Source organism: Podarcis bocagei, assembly GCF_964188305.1.
Source record: "Podarcis bocagei genome assembly, chromosome: 6".
NCBI classification, from domain to species: Eukaryota; Metazoa; Chordata; class Lepidosauria; order Squamata; family Lacertidae; genus Podarcis; species Podarcis bocagei.
Window position 1 is genome coordinate 64,928,978 of NC_138130.1, and position 24,296 is coordinate 64,953,273.

Genomic DNA, 24,296 nt, shown 5'->3' on the forward strand with positions numbered 1-24,296 from the left:
AACTGCAGGCACCAGATTTGTTTGCAAAAAAAATAAAGATGTGCAAGCAAATGCTACCCAAGCTAGATAGTTGAAATCCATATAAGTAATGCGGTCACTTTACTGTTTGGTATTTTGAAAGTACATGTTCTGTGTAGTAATTAAGAGTCTTTCAACCTAAGAATAAGAATAAAACAGAGATGGCTAGCCTTCTTCAGGCTGAGAGCCACAATGACCCCTGATCAATCCTCCAGGGCCTAACTGGGAGTGACTGGTGAGTGGAACGTGAGCGTAATCATTTTTTTCTATTATTATTTATTGAGGGACACATTTTGAAGGCCTTGAGAGGTCAAGAAAACCTTTTGGCATGACAGAAACCTATCAGGAGGCCTATGATTGGTTAGATGCTGCAGTCCCTGCCACACTTGTTTCGTGTTGTTATCAGCTAGCCAATTCTCCACCTTAAGCTTATATTGTTGTTTTGCCATCTGAATGCCTTTCCTGAGCTTTGTTCTAGCCCCTCTATATATATCTATGTTCCCTGCCTTGAAGGCAGTATCCCAAGCTTTCAGGAGTGACCTTACTTCAGCAGTCATCCAGGGTTTGCTGTGCCCATAGACTCTAATACACCTCTCCGTTGTTACATTACCGGTGCACACTTTAATATAAGAAAGTACAGCATCTGTGCATCTGTGCAGATCTTGATGTTCAAACACGCTCCAATCAGTACTTTCAAAACAATCCTGGAGCTGACTGAAAGCACCCTCTGGCCAAATTCTAACTGTTTTTATAACTGGCTGAATTCTTAATAAACACACTGAATTCTTAATAAACACACGGACACGAATGTTTATATTAATGGGATAAAATAGGCCACAACTTTATTCGTTACAGATGTGAGCGGTTTGGTTTGGCATTGGGTGGTTAAGAGTGGTAGACTCGTAATCTGGTGAACCGGGTTCATGTCTCCGCTCCTCCACATGCAGCTGCTGGGTGACCTTGGGCCAGTCACACTTCTTTGAAGTCTCTCAGCCCCACTCACCTCACAGAGTGTTTGTTGTGGGGGAGGAAGGGAAAGGAGAATGTTAGCCGCTTTGAGACTCCTTCGGGTAGTGATAAAGTGGGATATCAAATCCAAACTCTTCTTCTTCTTCCTGCCTCTCTGCAGGGAGTCTCCTAAGGGTAAACCACCTGTAGGGGGAACCCTATGATATACATCAATTAATAGCACCCCCAGGGTCCCCAATGGGGTCGTGGCATGGCCCTAGCCCACGCCCAGGTTTCAGACAGGATCCATACCCCCGGATCCCTTTAACGGGATACTCTTAACGTAGTGGGGCAGGCGGAGGCAACAGCCTCCCCTCCCATAAACAAGGCTTACCCAATGCCTAACAACCACTCAAGCCCCAAAGGCTCACCGCCAACACCCTCACACCTGCAACCAATCTCTAATGCCCTTAGCGATCTCGACAGCCAAATATTTCCCATATCAGAAAGGTGAACACCATCATTGTGAAACAAGGCCTCCTGGTCAAAAGTAGTGGCAGGGAACCGTGTCACCCGACCATTCAATAGTTGCCACCGCAAAATTAGCAATTTTGTTGGCTATGTTGATTGCCACAGAGTGGGGGCAATCATGCCAACAATGCCTCTCCAAAAGCTGGAACCAGATTAAAGTGGAATCCGGGTACAAGGCAGCCAGCCCTCCCACCAACCTCATTGGCCAGCCGGGGGGGCGTGATGTGGGCAGGAGTCCCTATCATGCGGGCGGCATCCCTCCGCCCACGGCCGGCTCACTGGGAGGTCCCGGATACCCTCCCGCAACACCTCCTCCCAAGGAAGGGGAGTAGACTTGGCAATCGCTGTCTGCCCAGGCCTAAGGATTCCCCCTTGACATGGGCCATCAGTACCTTTTGTCACTTTAACACCTCTATGAAGCTTAGCTTGTATTTTTCCACTGGTCTGGAATCTTCCCTTCAATACTCCAAATATTAGCTAGATCCTGTCATTCATTAATTTCTTGGGTTTTAGAGAGGTCTCCCCCCCCCAAAAAAAAAACACCTTATAACAATATATATTTCTCATAGTGAGTGGATGGTGCTAGTAGAATAGGAGCCAGCAGTTGTCCTCAAGGAATGTTTTGTTTTTGTTTTATTTACTACATTTATATTCCATCTTTCCTCTAATGAACTCAAAGTGGCATACATAATTCTCACCACATAGTTTATCTTCAAAATAACCTTGTAAGGAAGGTCAGGCTTTGAGAGAGCTACTATTTCAAGGTCATCCAGTGGGCTCTGTGGCTGAATAGGGATTTAACTTGGGTTTCCTCACTCTTAGGCTGCATTCAAACGACACTTTCCCCCATCTGTCCAACATTTTCTTCTTTTTTAATTTATGTGGAAGTTTAGCACTCAATTTCATGTTAATTTTCCCCAGGAAAAAAACCACAACCATTTGCAACTTGGAAAATTGTAGTTTTGCACTGTAATTTCATGTGACAAAGTTGGGGGCTGTATCCCAGCACTAGCATTATAATCGATAAATCTAATACAATAAAACCCATGTCTGAATGCAGCCTTAGTCCTGCACGGTAACCATTACACCATGCTGTATCTTTTACTTTTCCTGATAGAAGTGAATGCCAGATTATATGGAAGAAAAAAAGCACTGGAGACAACAGATAAAGTGGGGGATACACCAGTATTTTAAGCATGAACCAGGTTCCTTTTCAACTGTGTTTTGGATTATTGCCAATTTACATTGTTTGATATAATTCAGCTGGATCCAGTGTGGGCCTAGCCAGACCTTATTCAAATGTTATTTCATCTGCAAGTTTCATCTGTGATTCTTTTCTTTTTGCACACTCTAGTGACAAGGACTGACTTTTCTGTTGAAAGTTGATTGCATAAAACAGAAATAATATTTTAAAGTTTAGCATGGATCATATACAACAGTGTGGTATTCTTATCTGATGTCTCCATAAAAATGGTTTGAGGTTTTTAAAAAAAATCAGACTACAAGGAATATTCACAATATTCACAAAGGAGGGAAATACTGTTGCATTCCTGAAAGTATATCCTCAGTAATGCAAGATTTTTTTAAAAAAAGAAATTTATAAGAGCTCATGGAAGACTTTCTATTATGAATTCAGATTACTATGCCAATAAATATGTTCATTTGAATACTTTTAATGCAGCCTTTTTTTGTAATAATATTCACATCCATCTACGAAGCAAAGGTTGTGTGGAGTGCTTGTTATTCATTTTCAGTAAATTCATTTTTCTATTTTCTATTTCAATTGCAAATCTGTTTATAACCATGCTCTCCAAGGAATGCCCGCAATGATGTAGGCTTGTCTTTATTTTCCTCTAGAATCCAGCTGTTGCTTGTTCAGTGATTCATTGGTAGACTACAGCATGCAGCTACAGGGCTACAGAATTGGGGTGGGGAAGAGGTCCAGCACCCTTTCTGGAGAGTGTTTCTGTGTGGCAGTGAAGGTAGCAAGGCTGCTAATTCAGCTGAGTAAAGGTACATGGCTACAGAGTGAATAGCAACTCCTGACACTAGCCACTGATGGCATCACCTCTACCAAGCATGGCTAGTTGCTCCAGAAACTGTCCTGGCAGCTTTTTTGTTACAGTGCAGCGCCCTCTTGTAAGGGCATTAGGCCCCAGTCCGTATTCGGTGGTGCTCAGTGGCAGAAGCTATAGTTCACCAACAAGCCGCGGCACAATCTCATACTACCACCTGGTCCCACAGTTGGCAAAGGACAATTTAGAATCTTAAAGTCCATGGATATATAAGTGAAATCTCACACTGTTTAAATGCTTTGCATAATACAATGGGTGTCCAGTTTTAATGTAATTCATCAAATATTATCTTTTTCCAGATCTTCCGTCAGTTAAAATAATCCCTTCTACGTTATGGCCAGAAGAAGGACAATCTATAACTTTGATTTGTGAATCCAAAGGAAAACCACTGTAAGTGATTTAACAAGCAATATATTTTTGTTATATTCTTTATTCTCCTTTGATTGCAGCCTCTGACTGCAAAACTCTACTGTTTTTCTCTTGTCCTGGGGTGTAAAGTGATCTCTGGTACTGAAAACCCCTTGAAGCATGTCTTCATTAAGTGCCTATGGAAGACTGGTCTTTTACTTTGTCATTTATTTTAGTTTGGGGAAAGGATTCCTGCTGTGCATTTTTTTAAAGTAAGCTATTTCAACCTGAAAGGATTGCAGGCTTATTTGCTGCTCACATCGTCAGACTGATGATAGGTAAATACTCTCAAAGCCTCACATCTGATGAAAAAACTTCTAAAATCAACACATTTTTTTTTATCCAAGCAAAGTGTTGAACTCTTTGCCTGCTTTGGTTGTCATTTACATGGTAATTGGAAATTTAATGATATATGCAAATTGTCTTTTCAACTATCTCACTTTTAAAAATAGCATTAAGAGAGTGAAGCTGTATATGTTTGAGTTTCAGCTGAAATTACTTTTTTCTTCACAAACCTTAAACCCACTCCCAAACCCTTATTATTCTTATTACTACTACTACTACTAGACAGCATCTGCCACTTGAGGAGAAAATAAAAATAACCCCACTATTGCATTACATGCTTCCCAGGCATAACCCCCATATTTATTTTTATTTAGTGTATTTATATACTGCCTTGCAGCTGAATGGCCCCCAGGGCAGATCACAATAAAATACAAATTACAGGCTAAATCCATTTCACAAATGGAAAAACTTTTTCCCATTTGTGAAAGGGACTTGGCTTTAGCAGCCTCATATTCATAAGAAAGGCTTCAGGAGTAAACCTAAAGGAATAAACTCTAACCACTGCCTTTCAGGATATCTTTGAGAAAAGAAAAGGCTATGGGGTAAACGCCACACAAATCCAGAGTGGAGTCTCTAAGATGGTTGGATGGCGTCTTGTATGCCTCCTTCTGGCAATTGCTGCAGTCAGGCTGGTACCAAACATACTGCTCTGCTTTTCTTTGGACCACTTCAGCCAGGGCGAGTATGGGGTCTTGTTGTCTGGGCAGCCTAGGACCTCCATACACACTGCTCAAGCTAGCACCCCAGAGAAGTCTCTTCCGGGCTGCTAATTCAGCAAAAGCAATGTGGTTATGAGCTCTTGGTCTCTGGAGCCATAGCAGGCACTGTGATTCTCTAGCGGTTTCACTTCATCCCCAGGGTTGCACTCCATTGATTCCCGAGACAGACAGATGCCAACAAATAAAACCTTCACTCTTTTTAGGAGAGGAAGCCCTTCTAGAACACAAATGATATTAGGGGAATTTAGCTGTTTTTCTATGTAATCTCTGTCTCTGCTGTTGCTTTGTCTCTAGTCTACTGGAGTTTAGCCTGTTATTTGTCTTTTAGAGGTGACACCAATTCTTCAAGTGCTAGCTGGCTGTTTCTGACACATGTGTGTCCAGCTTCTTCTCCTCCTGCTGCTCTTTTTCTTCCACAGCTAGTGCATAAGCAGTGTGCAAATCAGCAGTATCTCATTTCTTCAAGCCTATAGCTCTCTCTTATCTGACACTGCCTCCCTTCCTCCTTCCAACCCATTGTTTTTCCTAGCTTGAGGCTTCTTTCCTGGGTTTCTGGTCTCCTCTCCACTCAGGCAGGCTTCTGGACAAAGCGTCTTAATTTTCTGTTACTCACTGCAGTTCTTCATGGTCCAAGAACTTCAGCTGTCCATCTTCTCCCTGTATCTTCTTGGCCACTCTGGTCTCGGTGCTTTGTAGCTGGGCTACTGGGTAATGGCTGTTGAGATAAGGCTCTCATCTACTCACTTAGGCTTCTTTTGCACTGTACAGTGGTACCTCGGGTTAAGAACTTAATTCATTTTGGAGGTCCGTTCTTTTTTTAAAAAATAATAATATTGGTTTTTCACAATTTATATTAACACAAACAATACACAGTACACAATACAAACATACAAACACAAAAACAAACATGTATAATTTCATATCCAATTTTTTTAAAACTTATTTCGCTGACTTCCCCATACCTCCCCTTTCTGCATTCCAATTTCCAAGTTTTTTTTCAGCAAATCCTCCACTTAATCGTATTCAATTTTTCCTTTTCTTTTCTTTTACTTAATCTTATACAGCTGTAGTCCCTTACTTTCTATAACCACAACATTTTAACACTCATTAATTTTGCAATTCTTCTTAAGGTAAATTTTGAATTTCTTCCAATCTTCTTCCGCCGTCTCTTTCCCCTGATCTCGGATTCTGCCAGTCATTTCAGCCAGTCCCATGTAGTCTATCACCTTCATCTGCCATTCTTCCAGAGTGGGTAGATCTTGTGTCTTCCAATACTTTGCGATGAGCATTCTTGCTGCTGTTGTAGCATACATAAAAAATGTTCTATCTTTCTTTGACACCAATTGGCCGACAATGCCCAAGAGAAAGGCTTCTGGTTTCTTAGGGAAGGTACATTTAAGTACCTTTTTCATTTCATTATATATCATTTCCCAGAAGGCCTTAATCTTCGGGCATGTCCACCAAAGGTGGAAAAAAGTACCTTCAGTTTCTTTACATTTCCAACACTTATTATCAGGCAAATGATAGATTTTTGCAAGCTTGACTGGGGTCATGTACCACCTATAAATCATTTTCATAATATTCTCTCTTAAGGCATTACATGCCGTAAATTTTATACCGGTGGTCCACAACTGTTCCCAGTCAGCAAACATAATGTTATGACCAATGTCTTGTGCCCACTTAATCATGGCTGATTTAACTGTTTCATCTTGTGTATTCCATTTCAGCAACAAGTTGTACATTCTTGACAGATTCTTAGTATTGGGTTCTAACAACTCTATTTCCAATTTTGATTTCTCCACCTGGAAGCCAATTTTCCTGTCCTGTTTGTAAACCTCCATTATTTGGTAATAATGGAGCCAGTCTCGTACTTTAAGTTTCAATTTCTCATAACTCTGTAATTTCAGTTTATCTCCCTCTTGTTCCAAAATTTCCCAATATTTTGGCCATTTGGCCTCCATATTGAGCTTTTTCACAGATTTTGCCTCCATTGGGGACAGCCACCTTGGGGTTTTATTTTCCAGCAAATCCTTGTATCTAATCCAAACATTATATAATGCTTTCCTGACAATGTGATTTTTAAAGGCTTTATGAGCTTTAACCTTATCATACCATATATATGTGTGCCATCCAAATATATTATTAAAAACCTTCCAAATCCAAGATATCTGTATTCTCAAGAAGTAGCCAGTCTTTCATCCAGCAGAAAGCTGCTGATTCATAGTACAGTTTTAAGTCCGGCAGGGCAAACCCCCCTCCCTTTCCTTTGCATCAGTTAAAATTTTAAATTTTATTCTGGGTTTTTTGCCCTGCCAGACAAACTTCGAAATATCTTTCTGCCACCTTTTGAAACAATCCATCTTGTCTACAATTTGCAATGTTTGGAATAGAAACAACATTCTTGGCAATACATTCATCTTAATAACAGCAATTCGGCCTAACAAGGAAAGCTTCAAATTTGACCATATTTCTAGATCTTTTTTTACCTCTGTCCAACATTTCTCATAATTATCTTTAAATAAATTCACATTCTTGGATGTCATATTAATCCCCAAGTATTTCACCTTCTTAACCACAGTTAATCCTGTTTCATTTTGGAACCTCTCCCTTTCAGTAACTGTCAAGTTTTTCTCCAATACCTTGGTTTTTTGTTTATTCAACTTGAATCCTGCTACTTGACCAAATTCTTGGATTAATTCTAAAACTCTTTTCGTACTAGTGTCTGGCTCTTGTAAAGTAAGTACCAAGTCATCTGCAAATGCCCTCAATTTGTACTGTTTAGCTCCGACCTGTACCCCTTTAACCAGCTGGTCTCTTCTAATCATATTTAGCAAAACCTCCAGGAGGTCTGTTCTTAACCTGAAACTGTTCTTAACCTGAGGTACCACTTTAGCTAATGGGGCCTCAAGCTGCCACCATGCCGCCGCCACGCGATTTCTGTTCTCATCCTGAAGCAAAGTTCTTAACCCGAGGTACTATTTCTGGGTTAGCGGAGTCTGTAACCTGAAGCATCTGTAACCTGAAGATTTTAACCCGAGGTACCACTGTACATTTAAAGCAGTATCAATCCACTTTAAGCAATCATAGAATTTTTGGAACTTTAATTTGTTAAGGGTGCTGGCAGTTGTTAGGAGACTCATATTCCCCTTAAAGAGCTACAATTCCCAGAGTGGTTTAACAATCAGCCCCTCTTCCCAAAGCAGTCTGGGAATTGTAGCTCTTTAAGGGGAATATGAGTCTCCTAACAACTGCCAGCACCCTTAACAAACTCTAGTGCCCAGGATTCTTTGAGGGAAGCCATGCTTACTTAAAGTGGCATGATATTTCTTTAAATGTATAGTGCAGATGGGACCTTAGAGACTCCAAACTCTTCTTCAGCTCCATGTGGGAGGCCATCACAGCTAATTTCACAGTTCTTAAGAGAGCCACTGGTGTTGCTGCTGGTAACATTCTGCTAGCTTTTAGGTTTGCTGCTAGAACATCAACTTCATCTGCTCCAGGAATCTTACCATTCTTCCTTCTATTTTACCTCAGGCACTCCTTGACACACAGTCCTCCTTTTAGGAAGCAGAATCCCACTTCTAGCACCAGTGTTAATGCATACCCAATCTCCAACCAGTTGGTGTGTGGTGTGTCCTATCATGTTAATTTGATCACTTGCACATTCTGGGAACTATTCTTGTGTAAGTAGCTCCCAAATCTGTCACCATGAATCTGCTTCACACAAATACAGGACCACAGCACGATGGCAAAATTGACAATGTGAACTGGACCACAATGTGAAACTAATGTGAAATTAATGGTATTGAATCTGAAATTCAGCAGACACAGCTCTCTCTCTTTCCGCCTCTTTGTCTCTCTGTCTGTCTCTCATGCTTCCTGTCTCCGCATCCCCACACAGTGTTTCCTCCCACTTCATCCCCTCTGCGGCATATTCCAGGCCTTTTCCAAGGATCCCAACTCCCCCAAAAGATTTTTCAGGTGTTGCAATGGAGAGGATGGGGAGGGAAGCCTTATTGTGCAGAGCCTGTGTGCAATCTATGTGTAGTCAAAAAATTTGTAACTACATTTTCACAATTTACATTGAAAATGTGGCTCTGCATGCAGTTCCCGTACAGAGGCATCTTTTCACACAAATAGTACCACCACATAAGCTTGGTGGAAACATATCCTCCTGGATGCTTCTGTGAACTGGTGGAATGTGAAGGCAACATCATAGAATCAGAGACTTGTAGAGTGGGAAGGGACCCTGAAAGCCAACCCCCTGCAATGCAAAAACCTATGCAGGCTGGAACAATCAGTGGGCTTTACAATCCCCTTTTGAATATATAGACTTTTTTTGATTCTTCAGAAATTTAGCACAAAATTAGGAGGCTGAGAGAATGCTACCTGGAATAAAATTATGCTCATCACACCTTGGGTCATTTTGAAAGCGCAACCCACACTGGCTCCATTTTTATGCCAATTTCCCTGTCAGGACCTACAAAGTCTGTGGTCAGGGCATGTCTGACTTAGGATAAATTGATGTGCTGATTAAACGTGGATATGATGTTTTTATGGTTATGATGCTTGTCATGATATTGTGCATATTAGAATTTCTGCACCCTTTTAAGTGTGAAATATTTTCCTCTTTTCACTGCTTCTAAGCAATGATGCTTGGCAGATAAGCAAATGGTAGTTCTGTAACTGAAAGTATGCAAGAGCAGGCTGTTTGAAGCAATACATTTTGATCTCGAAATGCGCTATGCATAGTCCTTATCAATTAACACCTGTAACATTTCAATGGAAAATAATGATGCACATGGTGTAGAAGTGGTAAAGGAGCCTGTAAAAATACCCTGCCAGGAAGAGAAAAAGTCTGTTGCTTCCTTCTTTCAGTCCTCTTCCTCTGTAGCAGATGCCACACTTTTAAAAAATAATTTTCCTGCCACTGTGCACAGAACTTATAGCCAGACAGACCGTATATTTGACAGGTGTCAGACAAGAGTTAAGATTTTTCTTTGTCTATGTGTCTTATTCAGAAGCAGTGCTTGGGCTGGCTAATGGTTACTTGACATCAGATAGGTGGCTTTTCTCTTCTTTGTCTTTTTAAAGCTCAAGTTTTATTATTTGTGTCAAGTAATACAAAGTAACTCAGAAAGTCTTGTCTTCTTGGATTCTGCTTGATTTAAATGATTTGGAATATGTGTTTCAATCTAATCCCTTTGTGACTTTTAAAGAACCCTCTATCTTTCCTAGCTAATGCTCAGAAACAGATTCAGCACATATCTAGAAATGTAATCAGCTTGATGAACAGAATATGAGATCTTACAAGAATAGTAGCTACAGGGCCAAATATATATGTACCACAATATTTATTAACCTTCCCAGAGGCAACACACATTTCTAAACAAATTATGCTATATATATTATACTAGCAGGGAGTGTCCAACCCTGTCCAGGAATTTTTAAAAACCAAAGATATATTTTGATTTTAAATGGATAGTGCAATTTGTGTGTGGACCCGTCACACCAAAAATCAGGTGAAATCATGCCAAAGTCACATCCAAACATCAGTGAAGACTGCCATCCTCACCTCAGAAACCCTCATGCCAAGTTTGCCATCAAATGCATGCCAAAAATAGGTGAAGTCATGTGAAATTGACATTTTGGTCTACCATCTTGATTCAAAAGGTTGCCTGGTGTCTAAATTGTAACAGCATCTGCCACCCCCACCTTGGGAGTGCTTGTGCTGAGCTTGGCAATAATATCTTGAGAGGCAGCCAAACCTATGCAAAAAAAAAAAGGTGACAATTCAGTCCTGCACTTTGATTCAAAATGGTGGCTGAGTTTGGCAACGATATCTCAAGAGGCATCTGAACTTATAGAGAACAAATGGACAAACAGACTGATAAACCACTCTCTAAAATACATAGTGAATGATGTTGTTGTATCAATAAGTAACTGGAAAAAAAATATAACAGGTAAAACAAAAATTTCACGTGTAGCATTACATGAGCACCACAGCCATGACACTGTAGTGGGTGCTTTTCCTTATGGTGACTTATCCAAAAGACATTTCAACACAAACAAAAGGATGCATTACAAAAACTTTCTGGAATTTTTAGGATCAGTACCACACTTTGCAATCCACACTGAATAGTGCATTCTAAAGTATTCAGCATACTAAAATAATACTGGAAGCTGAACAATCCTCCGAGTGTGGAAATTCTGCTTTTTTAGCTATTTTCACACAACATATCATTTATAAAAAATGCGCTCAGCATACAAGGTATGGAAATCTTTCTGTCATTGATTTTGTTAATATAGATGATATGCTACTTTAAGGAAAGAAAATATTTGCTCTAGTTAACTACGGAATATGCAAACAAAATATAAGGTGAAATTTATCTATTTTGAGATGGACACATTCACAATATCGTTGCTTACTTTTAAATATCTTGAAACAAGCAGAGTTGTGGACTTGAAGGATTTCAGCGTGAGAAAAGTAGCTTATCAGCTACTGTCTTCAAATCGAATGTCCATATGGCTTGGGTGTATGAATAATGTAATCTTGCAAAATCCCATATTTTGAAGAAACTGGAACTAGAAAACAATGTTTATATGTCTGTCTATTTGAATAGACACTTCAGACAATTGACTTCAAAAACTCAACAACCCTTTTCACAACATATTCCTTCTATCTTTATAGAGCATCATTTAAACCAAAGCATCTGAAGAACTTGGACCATTTTTCATGCTAAATTTTGTGCTTAAGTACAAATATACCGGTATACTTTATGTGTGAAGGCCTTGCCATTGTGTAAATCCTAATTTCTCCATTTCAAAGCAAGGGAGGCCTCCTCTGATTTTTATACTATTTGCCTATATTTCTCCTGTATAAATTCTGCTACGGTAATTGGAAGAGTCAATTTCTCTATGCTCCATCTTTAGGAAAAGCAAACTATGTATGTACGGAAGAGACAGCCTTCACTTTGCTGGTTCACCTATTGTAGAATAAGCACTTGAGGGAGGCATGCCTGGCACTGCCACTGCTTATTTTTAGCACTAGGTTAAAACCTTTTGTTTTGTCAGGGTATTTTAGATTATGGTATTTTTTTGCTGGTTGAAACATATTGTTGATTTATTTTGTAGTTTTAAATTTATCTGGATACTACCCAGAAATTCATTTTTGACATGGAGTGGTTTATACACTTTTAAAATTAAACCAAAATATAGAAGTAGAATAAAATTATGTGCCCTTAACAACTAACCACAATGTGTATGTTTGAATCCAGTAAAGTTCTACACAGAGTAGACCTAGTGAAATTTATGGCCCTATGTTAATCATGTCCATTAACTTCAGTGGGAGTATGACTAACATTGGATACAACTCTTAAGAAGCTCCCTTTAGTGAGGTGATTTTTAAGGATCAAATAACTAACCCTGGAATAGATTATAAAGTGCAAGAAATGAATCTGCTGTGGGTAGAGATGTTATCAAATGTAGATGGCGTGGTGGAAGGAGAAATCAGCCTGCATAAAGAGAGAGTGGTTAACATTTGACCTTCTCTTTTCTTCATAATACATGACTACTAGAAAAAAGGCCTATTGTCTTTGGCTATCAGCTGCTCCCTCTTTTGTGTGTTCTAGTCACTAAGGTGCCTTCTCAAGGTAGTTCTGTGACCAACTCTGTAACATAAAATGAAAACTTGTAGAACAAATACAGTTGCAAGCAAGGCATAAATTTGTCTCAGTGTATCTGTGTCCTGATTACACAGACATTCAGAAAGTGTTCCCCCTAGCATAATGTTAGGATTTTAGAGATTAACTAGGATGGTTTCTATGATACATTAGGTTGAGTCAGGTGAGAACCTATGATGACTGATAAGTATTTCCTGGGTTGCATGGCTGGCAACTTAGCATGTGCTCCTGCCCTCCCTCCTTGCAGGAAGCACTTCCTAGTCATCCATATGTGTGACACTGTGGACCATCTCCCAGACCAGTTACAGGTAAGCTACTCCAGTTTCTTTGTGGAGAAAGAAATTAATTGGACGCTGTGAGCCTTAGTACTCTTTGCCAAGGCAAGGCACTTGGTTTCCTTGCTCTAGCAGCGTGAAATATGAATGAGGCACATAAACTTAAGATCAGATATCTAAAGATCTTAATGGCTATCCTGAAAGACTCCAGGAAGTCACTGCTAACTTCTGCTTGGAAAGGATGGGTAGTAATATCTGGAAAAGTAATTCAGATAAAGCCTTTTGATATTCATTTTCAAAACATAAGAGTCAGAATTGGGGTTTAAAAAATATGTAAGCTCCCTCTCTTCAAGAATTTGGATTATATTTCAGAGAAGAATGCAGGACTCTTAAGACTACAGCCCTAAGCACACTTACCTGGAAGGCATACCTGGAAGTATGCCTACTGGACACAATACGACTTGATTTGGAGTGAACACGACACAGGATTGTGCTCAGAGGCAGAGGTTCCAAAAGTTGGGAGCAGAGTGAAACTTTAGTTTCTCTATGAGGTTTGAATGAATATGTGAATCAAAGGCTAATACAGTGGTGCCCCGCAAGACGAATGCCTCGCAAGACGGAAAACTCGCTAGACGAAAGGGTTTTGCGGTTTTTGAGCTGCTTCACAAGACGAATTTCCCTATGGGCTTGCTTTGACAAAAAGTTTGTTTCCTTTTTCTTAACACCGTTAATACAGTTGTGACTTGACTTCGAGGAGCAACTCATAGCACGCAGTGTGGTAGCCTTTTTTGAGGTTTTTGAAGACTTTGGTGATTTTTGAAGCTTTTCCAAAACTTTTCCGACACCGTGCTTCACAAGACGAAAAATTCGCTAGACAAAAAAACTCGTGGAACGAATTAATTTCGTCTTGCGAGGCACCACTGTATGTAGGTCACATGCTCCCATTACACTATTTATCAGGGTAAACATTTACCATTTTCATATAACTGTAGGAGATATTAGTAGACATAATATAAACAGAAGAAGCTTATTTCTTGATATAATTGACAGATGATTGACAGATTCCAGTAAACTTTAAAAGAAAAATACTTGCCAAGCATCTATACCCAAGACCATCAGGCAAAGGTTTGGGGTAAAACTTGTGGGTAAAATTTGTTTGTATTGATGACATCAGATTCATATAATGCATACAAACTGTACATTGGTTGGAACAAACAGACTAAAAAGCTACAAAGAATCATTTGTGTTAAAGACTCTGGCTCAATTACTTGGACTATCAACAAAGTATTAACAAATAGAACTTTCAGTTTATTTTTCTATATGTCTTTCTGAAACATAGCTGAGTAAATAGGAACAATGTAAAGAGCTTTTTTTTTTTTTTACTCATTCTCCATAGCTGTCCGAATTACATGCAAAACAAAGACTATAATTGCTATTTGAGCTAAGATTTCTATCAAAGCTGACATGGTTCAATTTAAGTACTGCAGTAGGCAAATAAATGAAGTAGACTGGGATATATGCCCAGAGATTTGACAAAATAAAATATGACAAGTTTTCTATATATTATTGTACTCAATTTTAATTTTAGATAGTTTTAACATCTGATTTTTTGTTGACTGCTACCATATTTTTTTTAAATCTTTCCAGCTGCCTACTGTGTAAAATTTCCTTTGAAGCTAGATAGCTTTGAAGAGACTACTTGTCCCATTGTAGTCAATGCTGACTTTACTAATTGTGCATCAGCAATATGGTGTATGTTCAATTACACATTCTGAAGTCCTACAAAAGTCACACCTGAGAATGAATATGACTCCATTGAGGGAATATGCTTGGAAAACCTTCTCAGATAGGTGCCTTGTAACAAAAAGCCAATTATTTTGAAGGACAGTATAAATGTTGGTTTAGTATCCCTATTCACAAATATTACAATACATTTAAGGCTTGGAATTGGTAATGTAGCATTATACAGAGAGTTATACTTATAAAAATGCATCATTTCTGCTAAGGTGTAAACACATACTATAATAATATATTCAATTTCAAGTTGCAGTTAATAGATTTGCTGTCATGCAACTAGATTTTCATTTTCCGTTTGGGAATCCCTTTTTCCCTACAAAGCAGCAAAATTGGTGTCATAAAAAGTGTCATGGAAAGGAACAGGGAGAAGCATTAGAGCCCATTTATAAATTACACTTCACAGTAAAACTCTCACTATAGTACCTAAGAACTTCTCTTCGAGTTGTCTGTAAAGTGATCAGATGGCTTAATGGGCTCTGTTCAGTAAAGAGCTTTCTTAAGACTCAACTGCTTTTCCTGCAATGTTTGCTCCAAAAATGGTGCAGAAAAAAATACAGTGTGAAGGAAGAAAAATCTAAATGCAGCCTCTTAAGTACTAACATGTATACATCATTGAAATGCATTTTTTTCCTTTCCCTTGAAATTATGGAAGACAAAAATATGGTTTTAAAAGTCTGTATCTTAGAACTAACAAAGACTATAAGGCAATGTCATCTGTGCCTTTAACCCTAGAACTTAGAAACCATGAAAATATAATCAAAGATCTTTTAAGCATTCAACCTTTCAGAAGAGGGAAACAAAATGAGCACATTTGTCATATCCTTTTCCCACGGCTTGCATTTGGTATAATCATATCCTCCCTTCAAAATGCTATCATTGGCATCGAACAAGCAACAGCTATTCAGGTAGTAATGAGGTATTACTCAGCTGATTGTTAGAGATTGCGCCACTTTTATGTATCTTTTGTTTCTATGTCATGCCCTTTCTCCAAGGCAGCCTTTCTCAACCTGTGGGTCCCCAGATGTTGTTGAACATCTGGGGACCCACAGGTTGAGAACCACTGCTCCAAGGAGCTCAGGGTGGTATACATGAAGTTGCAGTACTTTTGACTGGCAACAGTTGGCCCAAGGTGACAGTGATAGGTGTTCATAGGGGAAAGCAAGCGGAACAGTTGCTTTCCCCAATGAGCCATAATCCCCAGATTTCCAGATTTCATTTTTTTTAAAAAAAATCCTAGCTGTTGTAGACAATGATGTGGGCCCCCCCAAAACATTCAGCATTTTATTTTTCTGTTGAAAAGTTTATGATTCAGAAGTTTATTAGTTACAATGAACTGATTATGTCAATTCTAAATACAATATTTGTCGATATTTAGCTTTTTAGCTTTGTTTACTAATTACAAATACAATAAACATGCTAAATTAGATCATTTTCTCGGGCAGCCATACAGAACCTTTGACCCATGACCCAAATTAGCAACAGTAAAAAGAAAGCCAAAAGTTATGCCAGACAGTCTGAGCCAAGGATGTATCAAAATACTGTCCAAACACATGGCAGTTCCATGGGCCAAGGCATCTATACTCAGAAGCTGAAGATTCAGAGCCGAAGTCTCTATACTCCAATAACTGGAAGTGATCGTGGCTGGGTAAAAAACACAGGAGAAGAGAGTAGGGATCCACATGACACTTTTGCTGTTAAAGTTGGTCCCCTCCAAATACTTCTTTCTACATTACTGACAAAGTTCCATTCTCAAGGCTACAATCATATACAGTGGTACCTCAGGTTACAGACGCTTCAGGTTACAGATGCTTCAAGTTACATACTCCGCTAACCCAGAAATATTACCTCAGGTTAAGAACTTTGCTTCAGGATGAGAACAGAAATTGCATGGTGGTGGTGTGGCAGGAGCAAGAGGCCCCATTAGCTAAAGTGGTACCTCAGGTTAAGAACAGTTTCAGGTTAAGAACAGACCTCCAGAACAAATTAAGTTCTTAACCCGAGGTACCACTGTACACCCTTATCTAGCAGCAAGCCCTACTGAATTTAGTGGGGCATGTGTAGAATGCACAAGTGAAATTTGTCTGCAATAACAGATAACTTGGGGTCAGGTTAAAGATCTATACTTTTCTTTATTAAGTGTGGTACTGCTGATGTAGGGTTTCAGGAATTATTTTTGGTTTTTTCTAGTTTTTTATTTGTATGAATGTATTATTACTTTGTGTGTGTTTAGTACTTTGAGTGACAGTAATACTTAATAACAACAATAAAGCAATTGAACGAGGCCCTCCATTTTCTATACTATATCTTCCTAGGAGAATATTTTGCCCTTTTCAAATCAGGCCTTCAAATAATAATTTTATCCTCAAAAACTATGCAAAAGAGAGTTCTCACATTCAAGTTTAATCTTTAGCATGTAAGAGTATTGGGATAAGGAACAAATTAGTGATTGTAGTCTAAAGTTGAAAACTTTAAACACAGATTTTTAATAAACAATTAAAGTTAACTGCAGTTCTTTATAAAACCAATTCCATTCTGAGGAGCTTTATAACGTATACAACTATTCAGTTTCTGTTTTCAGTGTTGTAATCTCATCGAGTTCCATGGAACAACAGAGTGAGACTTCAGTCCCCACTCACTCACTGAATTCATTATAACTGACTTCTGAATAGATATACCGGTAGTTAGGATTGCACTGTTAAAACATTAATTGGTTCCCCCCCCCCTTCTCAAGTGGGATTAAATTCTTTTCTGTTGCCTCTTTACATGGCTTGGGATCTGTTGCCTCTAGTGGCTTTACATTGTGGAATTTTTTTTTGTTAAACAGAGCAAAATAAAATCCTGAAATTATATATGAGTTGAGATGCCTGTTAATTTTCATTTACTAGCAGCCCTGCTTATTGAAATACCTCCTGTTTCTGTTAGTCATGCCAGATGCTACTCTTTGCAGCTACTCGGTTCTCAGCAAAGCTTTCTTTGGGAATGGGCAAAGAAGACGACAGAATCTCATGACATGAGTAGGCAAGAAAAATCATGACAACACATAGGAAACAGCTGTGGTAACTGAACGGCAACTATTAGCATGAAAATGTGTTAAATGTAACAAGCTTATTAAGAGCTAAAAGCCATTAAACCAATTGCTTTTAGTTCCTAATAACTTTATCATTATTCTTTGTTTCTGAAATCTCCCACAATTTAATTCCAATGATGAAAAATAATTACAGCCTTTCAGTTCTGGAAAGGGTGCAAGACTCTTAAAGAAATATTTAAATGTATACTCAGAATGATATTTGAGTAGAGGTAGCTGCAAAAAGAAGAAGAAAAAGTAAGAAATAAGCAAATGGAAGGTTTTGGAACAGAGACCTACAAAAATAAAGTTGTGGCTGAAGGGTTCTGAGCTGGTTTTATTGTACTTCTGGTTCTCAGTCTACAGCATCAAATAATTTATTGGAGGTACAAACAGAATATTTGTTTATTGCAGAGGCACCATGACTCTGATAGCTGTTTAACAGGTAACATTGCTTCAACATATAGTGATTGTATTGCACCATAATATATATGAGATGGTAGGAATATCAAAGTTTTTTTAAAAAATGGTGAAATGTGGGGAGGCAGAATGATTCAGATTTGTATCTTCTACTAGCAGTCAAGATCAACTTAGTGAGGCTGATTCAAACAGTTATTTGTCTAGGCATTTTTTGGCATTCTCTTGATATGTAAAGTCTCTGTCTCCCTCTGCCCCACAAAAAAAGAAACTTCCTGTAAGTTTATCTGTTCCCTTTATGTTTTGTATGAGGTAAACAATTTTCTTTAGGCGATGCATAGCAAAACCTCTTAGAAGTACTGCAGATTATGGATTTCTGGTTATTTCTTGACTGTCGCATCCGGGACCCAGAAGAAGGTTGAGCCCCCATGCCTTTCCCCCATGTGTTAGCTTTTCTGCTACCCCCCCATACCCTTTTTAGCTAGTGTGTTTTTGCGTTCACAGAAAAGGGCAGCACCACTCCATAAGTTGGCTAGGAGTCCTCTTTTGTCCCAGATGGTCCATCATTTTAAGGTTCTGTCCAGATTCCAGTCTGGATGCTAGAGTCTTTTCTTCCTTTATTTTACCTTTTCCTTTCTAAACTACAAATGTAACAAGTACTGCAAGGAACTTCCAACAGTTTCCAGATCATCAAGGAAAGGAAGAAAATAATTTGGAGGCAGAAAAATGGTTAATACTTCTTGCCGGAGGAAGTCCTCCCTCTTCCATCTTCCAACATCTTGTCCACCATTCAGACAACAAGAACATGAGCTTGGGGGGGGGGGAGAGAGAGAGAGAGAGAGACAGACAGAGGGGATGGATGGATAGATGTTGTGTATGTGTTTGTATGGGAGGTAGGGAGAAAGAAATGAACTCAAGTGAACAAACACTGGTGGCTGGGGGAGGGGAAGTATTGTAAACCCAGTTTGTGGCAATTGTTTATGTGTGGGCCTACCTCAATTCTTTGGTTATGAGAGCCTTTGTCTTTAGCTTTGTAGTCATATTTAAATTATCCTTATTTAAATGTTCATCTGTACATATAAAGTAAGCAAATCAGTGTATTCTTTCCTCTTTTGGGGGATGCAAATCTTTTTTGGCCTTGAGTAAGCAGACACCTAGTAATCAACAACAGAGATGCAAAGTAGCAAAGTATCTTCCTTGACTGTTGCTGCCCCAGACTTCGCAAGCTTCTGGCTACTTGTTTTTCTCTCATCTTGCTCTGTTCTGGCTTTCATTTTGCTTTTTAAACTTTGGACGCTGTTCCTGGCTGTACTGCTCCTCTGGTTCCTTGACTGCTGGCTAATTTCCAGATCTCCTAGCAGTTGACCACCTTGCCTGAACTCAGCATGTTACTGATTTATCCTTTTGATCTGACACTCAGCCCAGCTTGATCTCATTCCTGACTCAACTGGTGTGCTGTTTTTCTGCTATTCTTAGGTTTTTAGCATTTATCTTTGAGGATTAGTGAAGCTTTTTGTTAATGAATATTGATAAATGAATCATTCCTATGTAAGGAAAATACAGGCTTTAAAAATATGGGCTTTAAACAAGAAGAAGTAAGAGTGAGAAAATAATTCAATTTAAAGCATGTAGAGTGTTTTGGGGTGCAGCTGGTGATAAGAGGTTGTTTGCCACCATGTCATGGCTTGTTGCCTTATCTGAACTGTAGCCACCCCTCATTCAAAATAGCACAGGGGTGTCTTTTAATTATTCTCATATTTCAAAAGTCATTTGCAATGTAGTCAAGAAAAGTAGGGGGTAGGCATAGGTCAGATGAAAGACAGCAGTCCTGTTGTGAACACAGAAGCTCATAAGTCCCATTTCTGGATCAAGGCCTTTGTTTCCTTCTTTATTCATAAACAGCTGTAGTAAGAAAACTGTGAGAAATTGTTTCTTCTTAAAACAGGGAAAACAAAGAATGGGAAAGGCTCAGCAGATTTGAAGGACGATAAATATCTCTCCCTCCCCACCCACCCCAAGACATGCAAATGTCAGCAGTATCAAGATAATACAGTACTCAAGTGGGTGCATCAGAATAGCTGTTACAAATTACTGAGATTAATTGAGAGCCATGTTAATGCTAATGAAATGCAGTTGGGGATGTAAGAGAGGAGTTGTACAGTTTGCACACTTTTGTTCTAAATACATTCTTTCATTAAATCCTTGGATTCTCGCTTCACCACCAATTAGATGATTCTGCCACTTTCAGCTGCTCCTGCAGTTCCCGCCTTTCACCCCCTGCTGCCTGAGCTGTGCAGGTATGACAGTTGAGCGAATATGGTAGGGGATCAGAAATAAGCAAACAGCACACTACCAGATTCACATGAACATCCATCCCATAAGTACATAGGAAGCTACCTTATTCAAGGTCAGATGAATGCCCACCCTCTTGAATATTGTCTGCTCTCCAAGGTCTCAAGCAGATGTATTTGCCTTCACCCCTTATTTTAACTCTCTTAACTGGAGATTCCAGGAATTGAACTAAAGCACTGAGCTTTGGCCCCTGCCCTCTGAAACCAGCAACACATACTGAATATATATTAGACATCTAAAGGTGTCTTATCCTGAGTCAATCGGTCCTGCTTAAACACTACTACCCACTTTACATTCCTGAGCAGAGATCTGTCCCAGTCTTCTTACCAGACACCATTTTAATGGGAAATGCTAGGGATTGTATTTGAAATTGTATTTGGCCTCCCCTAGGTTGGGGAGGGCTATTGCATCTGAGCTCTGCTTATGAACTTTACAAGTCATCTGGTTGGTCACTATGGGAATGAGAGGCTGGGCTAAATGGACCGTGGTCTGATCCATTCAGTCTTTTTAAATGAAATTGCCTTTCCCCCCTTCCTGGCCAAACTGCAGGCTGCTTCTTTTGAGCCAGTGGGCCCACAGCCCACCCTTGGAATAGGCAAACCAGTTTCATGGCCACCACATCCTTTGGAGCAGGCTGTGAGATGGGCATCCAAATGGCTAAAGCAATCTGCTCCCTTAATAGGCACTTAGTTAGCATTTATGGTTAGTAGCAAAGCCATGTGAAAGAGAATTGTCGAAGAATAGGAAAGAATGCCCTGGCCTATAGCAATCTTATCCACCTTTCCTCAGCTTCTGCGCTTGGATAAAATTGTCCCCTATACAGTATATTGAGTGCTTTTTCCTTGAGCTAATTTATAATGGCAACCCTACTTAACCCATTCTTGCATGGCATGCATTCCCTAGGGTGAAATAGGATTTAAACTTTTATAGGGGATTTAAAACTTAGTTTTTAAAGGATTTACAACTACGTTATTTCTCAAATGGAAAATTTGTTTGTGTGTGTGTTTGTGTGTGTTTGTGTGTGTGTGTGTGATTTACAATGTCATGCTATTGCAATGACATTTGTATTGCTGGATGTTCTCCCATTTTTTGCCTCAAGGGTCTCTTGAAATTTTTCACCTTTATAGTTTCCTTTTTATGCACCCCAATCCTGGTTACATTATTTATAAGCTATCAGCATCATTTAAATTTTGCAACCACATATACTGTAGCAACAGAGGTATGCACAGTTCAGTTTTTAAAGTATTGTTTTGTTCCTGATGCCAGGTTCCATTTGACCTTAGCATGCAAATTTATCAAAGCATCTATTTTTAAAGTACTGACATAACATTTATACTATATTATATTCAGCAACTGATGGCAGTTTAGAACAGCAGCCACATTGTTATTGTATGCATGCTTACTCAGAAGTAAGTCTAGCTATGTTCAACAAGGGTTACTTCCATTTAAGAGTGGATAGGTCTGCAGCCTTACCCATCTGTTCTAGAAGCAGCAACACAAGTGCAAACGTAAGATGATCCTGATGGGTTGACATCAATTTGTATTGAGAGACAATGGGAAAGTGCAGCATCTGGGGTAAAGTCAAACTGTTGGAGAGTTACAGGGCCTGCTGTGACTGTAAAAACCAATATGGGAGCGACACGTTTTATTGCAGCTGGGGCAGATAAAGGTGTCCGGTTTTGTTGTTACAGATGCATTATGGAGTTTTAGGGAATGTGGATTTATCCAAGGCCTGTTTATATATATGGACTGGGAAATGTGCACAATTTTCTCTTCCTGGAAGGATTGTGTGCACATGCTCCTCCATGAGGCCTGGTGAATGTGCACAATGGCTGCTTGTTAAGCACATTAATTTCTCAACTTACATTCTCCTTATTATATACACACCATTCTAAAATAGTAATAATAATGAAACCCAGATTGTTACTGCAAATCAGAATAGTTCTACATATTCCTATATTTGTGCAGATGATGTTCAGCTTTATGCTTGACAACATAGTGTGCAGCATCTATAACTACATTTACTCTATGAGTCACAGAAGAGAAATCCGCTTGTCTTTCTTTCGAAGATAGTAAGTGGAGATAGGAGAGGAAACAGAAAGCTTTCTGCTTCTCTCTTCCTTCTATTCTCCCAAAGGCAGACAATAAAATCTCTTGGAAGGTTTTATAATGATGGTTTTATAATGATATCTTGCCCTCCCTTTTAAACTGCAGTGGTAAAATACAGCTTTAGATCTTTTTCTCTCTCTTTTAATTTCGTGTTCTTTCCTCCGGGAATCCTGAAGGCATGGTCTTATTTTATTTAAGCATGTATTTAATTGTGTTTTTTTTAATTTTCATGCTGTCTCATTTTATTATCACTGTTATTATCGTTATCCAACAAGCTGCTCTTTCAACAAAAGACCCCTCAATACCATGAAACAAACGGCTGGTGAGATCAACCTTAGTTTCAAAAGGGTTTGCCATTCAACTCGTTGAAGATGGGGGAGAGCTACTATTCAGACAATGTATTGAAAGCACAGTGAGCACACAGAACTAGCTGCATGAATCGTTGGATTCTGACCATTATTAGCGTGTTCAATTCCAATCATGTCTGACATCAGTGGTTTGGGGTCAAGAGGTAGTTGCAGTGCTTACAACCAATTTATGCCTTGATCTTGTCCCACTCTATTCTTTACTTCATCCCAAATTCTGTCCTAACACCACCCACTCATTCTCTGCTGCTCACCCTCCTGCCTCCCGAACAAAGAGGAATGATGCTTACAGGTCACTAGGTATCTGTCCTGTCTCCTCAGCATTCCCTTTCCACCATTATTTGCCTTGTACATGGCTTGCATGCAGGAGAAGCTCTGGTGTAGCTGCACTATCCTGAATTGCCACAATCTGCTTCATTGCACTGGTGCCACGCTCCCTGCACCTTTGCAGGTATAGAAACAGATTGAAATATGACAAGAAATTGCTTAACAATACTTTAAGATAATATGATTTTCCAATATCCAACATTGCTTACAACACATATAATATAACACATACAGTATTCAATAACTTAGCCTATCTTTTTCCAGAAGTATTTAATTCTTAAAAGCTTGTGAGAAACATGAGTAGATCAACTGAGTGATGCATGCCTTATGCATTTGTGAGGAACAAGAGGGAGAGATATTATAAATCTAAGAATACCTTAGTTTTAAAAGAACACCTCTCTTCAGTAAGCTGCCTCATTCTACCCCTTAAAGAGAAATTAGCTCTCTCAGCATTTTAACATAAACAACATGGACTGTTTGAACACAAATGTTTTCTGCTAGATTACATGTGCAAAACTGGCTTCCAAGCTCATCTGTTTGCTGCATAAGAGATTCTCTTTAGCTTCTAGCTTTGGTATCAGATGTAAGTCAGAGGACTGAATAGTCGGACTCAGCACATAGTTACTAAAGTTAAATAACAAACATTTATTTTTACCGAGGAAATACTGTTTTTGCAACTAGAAACACTATGTTGTGTTTGGAATGCATTTATTACTATGTCAAATCTATGTTTATTTTTCAACAAATATTTCATTTTCTGTCTCTGTTGTGTATAATCCAAGTGAAAGTAATTGCATAATATTTTTTTGAATCAAAAATATATTATTTAAACACAGATTATCTCAGTCAGGTGATATTAAATAT

General features: G+C 39.0%; 1 protein-coding gene across 4 annotated transcripts in view; it reads left to right on the plus strand.

Moving 5' to 3' along the window:
• The window catches only part of CADM2 (cell adhesion molecule 2), a 368,300-nt gene that overhangs the window by 285,025 nt on the left and 58,979 nt on the right, over window positions 1–24,296 (plus strand). For all 4 annotated transcript variants that reach the window (XM_081199662.1, XM_081199664.1, XM_081199665.1 and 1 more), the window contains one exon: window positions 3,872–3,962. In XM_081199662.1, coding sequence (XP_081055788.1) covers window positions 3,872–3,962 — 91 coding nt within the window. The remainder of the gene's footprint in view (window positions 1–3,871; window positions 3,963–24,296) is intronic.